At 38.7% G+C, this 8,580-nt stretch overlaps 1 protein-coding gene across 1 annotated transcript; it reads left to right on the top strand.

Moving 5' to 3' along the window:
* Positions 1-1,135: 1,135 nt before the first annotated feature.
* LOC124435134 lies at positions 1,136-6,599 on the top strand. Its single transcript, XM_046985081.1, has 3 exons — positions 1,136-1,384; positions 2,306-6,199; positions 6,349-6,599. The coding sequence occupies exons 2-3, from the start codon at positions 4,564-4,566 to the stop codon at positions 6,597-6,599; spliced, it is 1,887 nt and encodes a 628-aa protein (XP_046841037.1). The 5' UTR covers positions 1,136-1,384; positions 2,306-4,563.
* The last annotated feature ends 1,981 nt before the right edge of the window (positions 6,600-8,580 follow it).

Genomic DNA, 8,580 nt, shown 5'->3' with positions numbered 1-8,580 from the left:
CTTACTCGATCACCATATTCCCTTTTCTTAGCCATCTCATGCTGACGATAGAGTGCAGGTAGATTGGTGTTTTGGTAGCTCGATGCGTTTGGGTGAAATACCCTTACATCAAAAAATGCATCTTGCTGTCTAGACCAAAAACCTTTAGCACGAATATCTAGTCTCGCTTCTTCTTGTCTATTGGCTGTACGAGGTAATATCACTTCCCCACATCACAAAGAAAGTATAAAAGTCAAGAAATTGAAGAAAACACTAAGCTTTAGGTTACAGTGTACTTTTCATTTCTCTTAATCAGCGTATATTTTAAAAACTACACGGTATAATTTTTTTAAACTTGGCCAGAATATACATAATTGTATTGTCTAAAATATATCCAAAATCTGGAGAGCGCACAAAAATATAAATGTAGAAAATCATCGACAAAGTCGGATGACACGAATGTGCATAATATAATCTTATATAATTAAGTTCCTATATCCATGTAATTTTTCAAACAAAGGCCTATAAATAAAAAACTACACGGTAGAATTTTTTTAAACTTTGCCATATTGTAGATATTTTTATTGTCTAAAATATATCCAAAATCTGGAGTGTGCACAAAAAAAAAAGTTGTAGAAAATCATCGACAAAGTTAGGTGACACGAATACGCGTAATATGATCTTATATAATTAAGTTGAGAATTCCAAATCATTACTAAAGCACGCCGCACACTGGAGGAACTTGCCTACGCCAAGTGTCATTCGTGATACTTGGCGTAAGCACTTTCCTCTAGTGTGCGGTGCCGTTTGGAGCGCTTTTTGTCACGCGTGTCACTTGCATCTGATATTCAACATGTTGAATAATTTTTGCCACGAGTGATACTTTACTCCAAGTGTGCGGTGAACGAAAGCTTCTAGCTTACAGCTTCAATCTAATACGCATGCGTTGTGTGCACTCTGATACAACAAAACAAACATGGCGGCGAGCCCCAGCTCTACCAGTGCAGTTGTTGCCGAAGCAATTTTGGAAGACCAAATCGCTGATTTGTGGCCTGAATACCCATGCCTATACGATGTTAGGTCACCAGAGTTTAAAAATAGAGAAATGAGAGAGCGTGCTTTGGAAGAATTGGCTGAAAATTGGGTCAAACTGGTAAGTCAAATTCAATTGAATTTGTTGATTCAACTGTGAAATGTCTTAGTGATTATTAGCGCTTATTTTGCAGTTGCATGGTTAAAATCTAAATTGAAAGCATTACGAAATAGTTACGTGAAAGCCAAGAAACCATCAGCAAGTGGGAGTGCTAGGAAAAATCCTACGAAACGGTCAACGTGGCTGTTGGAGAAATTACAGTTTTTAGCTCCCCACGTGGCTTTTAGGGCGTCTGTTTCCAACTTGGATACGGTATGGAATTTTACACTCAAAGACATGTATAAATCAGTTAAATTCATTTTTCATTGGTTTAAATACTCTTGAAATATTTATATGTAACTAAAATTTATGACATATCAACAATTTGGTTTTGCCATGGCACTGCTCCATCATTGTTGAAATAAATTGTTAGCAGTTCACGTTGAACTTTTGCACCTCTAGATGTATTATGCACTAATGTACGCTGCATGTCAGTTAAGTTTGGGTCATTCCTCCAAGTTCCAGGTGATATTGTGTGATCTGCATTCTCTTGGTCAACTGCTACGGTATATGTTGCTTTGTTCTTGTTGATCATGTAATTGTGCAAGCAACAGGCAGCTAATATAATATCGGTTATTTTGTCTGGGGTCAGTTTGATAGTGGTTAAAAACACTCGCCATCTATGTGCAAATATGCAAAAGCATTTTCAACTACCGCGTGCCCTTGACAATCTGTAGTTAAAAATGCGCTGTCCTTTTTCTAAGTTACGATGAGGATAAGGTTTCATCAGGTTGGTTGACATGGGAAATGCATCATCGCCAACAATGTGACAATGTATTTTGTTGCTATCCCTTGTACATTTTGTGGAGAGGGAAGATTTAAAATGTTGGATGATAATGCCCTTTCAATGCAGAATCTCTGAATACTCCAGCATCCCCAGAAAGACCTGCTGCTCCAACATCCACATAAATGAACTTGTAATTAGCATCAACAAGGGCCAAGAGAATAACACTGAAGTAATGTTTGTAATTAAAAAACTCTGATCCACTTGCAGTAGGTTGCTGGATACTAATATGTTTTCCATCTATGGCACCTATGCAGCATGGGTAGTTCCACTTGCTTTCAAAGTCACCAACAATTTTCAACCAATCTTCTTCTTTGCAAGGAGTCTAAAATGAACAATCTTTTGTTTAGGTGTCATGTACAACACCTACATCAGATCTCAGCACTGTAGAGCTTGATGACAGCATTGAAGATGACAATTTCTCAATTGAAAATGAATCATGGGAAAACAATGATACTGACACAATTGAAATAGTAAAGTCAACAAAAGAACCACTCAAATCCAGGCAAATTAACACAAAAAGAGGCAAGCTGATCACGAATATTCCTTGATAAAAAATCTTTCTGATTCAATTTCTCAAAGAAACAAGAAACCCAAACCTGATGAAACTTCAAAAAAACAATATGATGCATTTGGAAAATATGTATCTCAAGCACTATCAGATTTGGACAGTGCAACACGTCATCTGGCCCAACATCAAATAAACAATATTATATTCCAGGCTCAAACTGGAATGCTAACTCAGGATTCACAACAAGCAGTGGTGGTACAACCGCAATACAACCAATTTCGGCCCATACAATCATATCACATTCCCTCGACAAACAACTATCCCACATCTCCATTCAACTAAGCAAGTCCTCCGCTACATAATTCCTTTGTCAGCGATGAGCAGCAAATTGGGATGGCTTTTGTCTGGATGGTCATCACAAAAATCAGACGGACATACTCTGAACAGCCTCATTTTAGCAGCCGACTGCCTTGATAATTCTACTGTCGTAACCGATAGGGATGAGTTAACAATATCATTGAAGCGTTTTTGGGAAACTGAGAGCGTTGGCATTGACTCCTTTGACTCGGAGAACTCACACGAGGAACAAGATTTTGTGCGAAATATTCAATTCACGCTACGAAGTTGGTCTGCCGTGGAAAAATGATCATGTGCAAATTGATGACGATTACGAACTCTGTCATAATAGATTGAGATCATTGCATCGAAAACTGCTAAAGGATCCACAAAATCTTGAAGAATACAATAATGGTATTACTGAACAATTGGCAGCAGGAATAGTCGAAAGGGTTCCGGCATCTGATAAGGATTGTGGTAAAATTCACTATCTTCCCCATCATTGTGTCATACGAAAGGATAAGGTTACTACGAAGCTACGCGTTGTATATGATGGATCTGCTACGACGAACTTGCGTAACTTTTCACTAAACCATTGCTTACTGACCGGGCCGAACCTCATTCCACAAATCTTTGATTTGCTCGTCAAATTTCGACAAAACAAGATTGGGCTAGTTGCTGACATTGAGAAAGCATTCTTAATGATTGGAATTGACAAGGAAGATAGAGACATGCTTCGTTTTTTGTGGCTAAGGGATGCTAGGGATCCTCATTCAGAAGTATTAAAGCTAAGGTTTTGTCGATTGGTTCTTGGTCTACGACCTTCGCCAGCAATTCTAGTAGCTACTATCAACCATCATTTGAAGACACACGAGAAGCAGGAGACAGAAACTGTTGAACACTTGAAAAATTCTCTGTATGTCGATGATTTTGTGTCCGGTGCTGAAACCGATGAAACCGCTTTGCAAATATACAAGGGAACAAGGCAGTTGATGGCCAAAGGTGGATTCAACTTGCGAAAATGGAACTCGAATTCCAGTAACGTAGTGAAGTCTATCGAAGCGTTAGAAGGTAAAAAGAATTTGAGCTTGATTAGTGACAAGTCAAGCGTTAGTCAAGATGATCAGTCCTTTACAAAGTCGACAATTGCAAAAGAGTCACTGCTCACGGAGCCCACTCAAGTCAAAGTACTAGGAATGGTGTGGGATACGGTGGAGGACACATTTCTATTCAATTTGACTGAAATAATCGAGTTCGCCAATTCATTACCTGTCACAAAGCGATCGTTGTTGAAATGGTCATCTAAAATCTTCGATCCCCTTGGATTCTTGTCTCCTTTTACGATAAGGCTCAAGATTCTGTTTCAAATCATGTGCTTGGATAGACTGGGATGGGACTGTGAACTGCATGGCAATCTGCGTGAACAGTGGAACGTTTTATTGTCAGAGTTAAGGTTTCTAAAATGATGTTCGTGTACCGAGGTGCTTTTATCCACCCCAACCGAAATACTTTACTGCACAAGTTCATGGATTCAGTGATGCATCTGAAAGTGCAATTGGTGCTGTTGTCTATGTAAGAACAGTTTATGAGAATGGTACCATCGACGTAAAATTAATCGCTTCAAAGACAAAGGTCGCACCAGTGAAAAAGCAAACGATTCCCCGTTTAGAGCTGGTGGCAGCAACTGTACTAGCGAAGTTAGTAGAGTCTTTGTTAAAGGCACTCAAGTGGAGTCTGGAAGTTTTTTATTGGGTTGATTCGATGACAGCACTTCACTGGATACGAAACGATCGAGCATGGAAACCATTCGTGCAGCATCGAGTGAACAAGATTCGAAGTATTTCGTTGACGGAATCTTGGAACTTTTGTCCTGGATCACTTAATCCAGCAGATTTACCCTCACGAGGTATTTCTGGGCAACTACTTTCGAATTCTTCCTCGTGGTTCAATGGACCCAAATTCTTGGCAAGGGACGAAGAAGAGTGGCCAAAACGTCCAGTTGGCAACCTCTCACAAAGTGACGAAGTTCTGAGGGAAATTGTGAAAGAGCATCCGAATGTCGTAAGATCACTAGTTTCGAATGAAATCAAACAACGAGCCATGCCAGATCTTAACAAAGCAATCGACATTACTCGTTATAGCTCCATGAAGCAACTTCTTCGAACAACTGCTTATGTAATGAGATTCATCAACATGTTAAAGAAGATGCCACGGTGCGAGCGAACAACAAACAAACTCACAACCTCAGAAGAACTAAGCTCAGACGAAATAAGGAAGGCGCAGCTGCTGTGGATAAGGTCTATTCAACAACTATCTTTTGAAAAGGAAATATTATTCCTACTGTCAAAGAAGGTGAATTCTTCAATACCCATTTATGTTAAGCAATTTGGGCTATTTCTTGACGGTGATCACGTGCTGCGGTGCCATGGGAGACTGAAGAATTCATCGCTGAATCTGGAGAGCAAAAATCCTGTATTGCTTCCAAAGGAATCAAGATTTGTGGAGTTATTAATATGCGAGGTTCACCACAATGTGAAGCACAGCGGTATTCGTGATACACTAACAACCATTAGAGAGCATTTTTGGATAATCCGTGGTCGAGAAGCAGTAAAGAAAATCGTCAGGAAATGTGTCGTTTGTCGTAAAGCCGAAGGTCTTCCTTATGGGGGAACGCCTCCTCCAGATCTTCCTGTTAGCAGAGTGTCGGATGATCCCCCTTTCACAAACGTAGGTTTGGACTTTGCCGGACCTTTGTTCGTACGAGAGAGTTGTGAAAGGAATAATTTGTCAAATAATCCAACAAAGGTGTATATTCTATTGTTTACGTGTGCGTCTACTAGAGCCATTCATCTGGAGCTCACTCCTTCCTTAAGCGTTCCAGCCTTTCTCCGCGCGTTCCGCAGATACGCTAGTCGACGAGCACTGCCAGCTCTTCTTATATCCGATAATGCTAAGACTTTCCGAGCTGCATGCTTAGAAATTCGCAAGTTATGTCGTTCTGAGGAAGTGTTACGCTATCTTGCAAACCATCAGATTACATGGCAATTTATCGTCGAAAAGGCCCCTTGGTGGGGAGGCTTCTGGGAACGTTTGATTCGAAGCGTGAAACGTCCGTTGCGAAAGGTAGTTGGTAGAACCAATCTAACCTACGACGAGTTGCATACTATTGTGGTTGAAATCGAGGGCGTAATAAATGCACGACCCCTAACCTACGTGTACGATGATGAAGAAGCTGTATCTCTTCCGCTAAGCCCGTCGCACTTGGTGTATGGAAGACGAATAACGACCATGCCAAACAGTGAGCACTTTGAAATTCAGAGCACCTATCAATCTTTGACGAGAAAGGCGAAACATCACAAAATTTACTGCAACGTTTTACTCTTCAATGGAGAAACGAGTATCTTTTAGCCTTACGAGAGCAATACACTTCAAAATCAAGAGGTAATCAAAATCCCGAAATAGCAGTTGGAGATATCGTCATTATTCGCAACGATCAAACAAAACGTATCTTTTGGAAGGTGGCGAAGGTTGAACAATTGTTACAAGGTGGCGATGGAATTACACGAGCTGCACAAGTCAGAGTCCTTCGTGGAGACTCTAGTCATTCACACTTGTTGCGACGTTCTATCAGGCAACTTATTCCAATTGAGGTTCATCAGGAAGAAGACAGTAACGAAAGAGTAGAGAACGATAAGAAAGGCGAAGAAGAACAAGTGCTTCGTCCAACTGATCGACCACAACGCAGCGCGGGAATAACAGGACAATTGCGAAGATTGCAGAATACAAACAAGCTCTAAACAACTGTACATTCTTAGCTAAAAATAGTTTTGTTTTTTTTTGTTTTGTTTGTTGACAACATTTTATTATGTCAACCCTGGGGAGTGTAAGAAACATTAGACTACTAATTATAAATGCACAATAGAAAAGAAAAACATGTCAATCATACTTCAGTTAAATATACATATCGAAGGCGAAAACATCTTGTTTTTATTCCGTCCAAAGATTTGTGAGCATATATTTCGAACGATCATTAAAAGCCTCGTTCTTTAAAATCGTCACTGCGTATCCGCGTATCCACTAAAAACATAGCTTCAACTATCTTTCTTTATATAGGTACTAGCCTCTTATCTTATGCCTCGTTCTTTAAACTCGTCACTGCGTATCCGCGTATCCACTAAAAAACATAGCTTCAACTAACTTTCTTTATATAGGTACTAGTCCTCTTATCTTATGCCTCGTTCTTTAAAATCGTCACTGCGTATCCGCGTATCCACTAAAAAACATTGCTTCAACTAACTTTCTTTATATAGGTACTAGTCCTCTTATCTTATGCCTCGTTCTTTAAAATCGTCACTGCGTATCCGCGTATCCACTAAAAAACATAGCTTCAACTAACTTTCTTTATATAGGTACTAGTCCTCTTATCTTATGCCTCGTTCTTTAAAATCGTCACTGCGTATCCGCGTATCCACTAAAAAACATAGCTTCAACTAACTTTCTTTATATAGTTACTAGTCCTCTTATCTTATGCCTCGTTCTTTAAAATCGTCACTGAGTATCCGCGTATCCACTAAAAAACATAGCTTCAACTAACTTTCTTTATATAGGTACTAGTCCTCTTATCTTATGCCTCGTTCTTTAAACTCGTCACTGCGGTCGGCACTAGATCATGGTCAACTAACGTACGTGCCCACATATTATTCTTATTATGTCAGCGGTAAGTAACAATTGACGAATATTCATGTATATATTCATTATGCGAATGATTTTACCGCACTACATATTGCGTTTGCATATGGCAATAAGGCAAATTGGCAATAGAGAAAGCGAGAAAAGATTACAAAGATTTCAATTCAATTTTGGTCAGATGTACTTTCTTTGAAATGTCTGCCTTGCAGAAGTAATGGATTGATAGTATTTTACAATACAATAACCGCACTTCAAGAATTGCAAATTCACTGGACCTAAGGTGAACAATGTGATGTTATAAAGTAGAAATCGACTCTATTTGTATTATAGATATGATATTAAATATTTTCCTGTTATTTGTAGTACTAATAAAAATTATTATAGATGATAAACACACCCATCTAGATTCGTATCTTCAAATTTTTTTCCAAACTTCCTGCATAATGATATAAAGTTTGTGTGTTTAATGTGTTTGACTGTTTGTCCATACTTGCTTGTAATTTTCTGATTTGAGTTAATGTACAGGTGTGGTAACTTTTTTAACTTTGTTAAAGTTATTGTCAGGAAATTTAGAAAACTCATTGTCTCCAGCAGTGCCATCCACACAGTGAACCACAATCTAACTTAAGTGCTCATTAAATGAAATGGATAGTTTTCAATTGAGCATATTGATTTATCACGAAAAATTGATAGGTAATCATAGTATAGGTGCAGCCAGATCGAATGTTGAGTTGTGATATCAATCACAGTAGCTAATTCATATATGTTCTTGAAAATACTTTAAAACAAGAAATGGTAACAATATATCTTAACATGTAACACTGGGTATTCTCTACATTCATCTCTGGCAAAAATTTTCACATTGAATCTCTGAGCACCAAAATAAATTCTATTATGGAAAAACAGATTGTTCAGAAAAACCTTTGAGCATATAATTCCTTCCATTGTCAAAGGATTTTTCGAACAGTTTAAAAGGCTCCCACCTGCTTTTGTTATGCTTGTGGCATAGACCCAGTGCTGTAGAGCATAACTTGCCTTAGATGCAACTCTCTCAAATAGTGAAATGTAATTGTAAAAAGTCATTGCATG

This window comes from Xenia sp. Carnegie-2017, unplaced genomic scaffold (genome assembly GCF_021976095.1).
Source record: "Xenia sp. Carnegie-2017 unplaced genomic scaffold, XeniaSp_v1 HiC_scaffold_14, whole genome shotgun sequence".
NCBI lineage: Eukaryota > Metazoa > Cnidaria > Anthozoa > Malacalcyonacea > Xeniidae > Xenia > Xenia sp. Carnegie-2017.
The sequence above is the reverse complement of the archived record's forward strand: the minus strand, read 5'-3'. Positions and strand labels throughout refer to the sequence as shown.

What these genes read in the sequence shown, in the direction of transcription:
- LOC124435134 (XM_046985081.1), top strand. Translation starts at nt 4,564, where the DNA reads ATGACAGCACTTCACTGGATACGAAACGATCGAGCATGGAAACCATTC. An exon ending in ACTCTTCAATGGAGAAACGA is followed by an intron (nt 6,200 to 6,348) that starts GTATCTTTTAGC and finishes AATTGTTACAAG; the next exon opens with GTGGCGATGGAATTACACGA.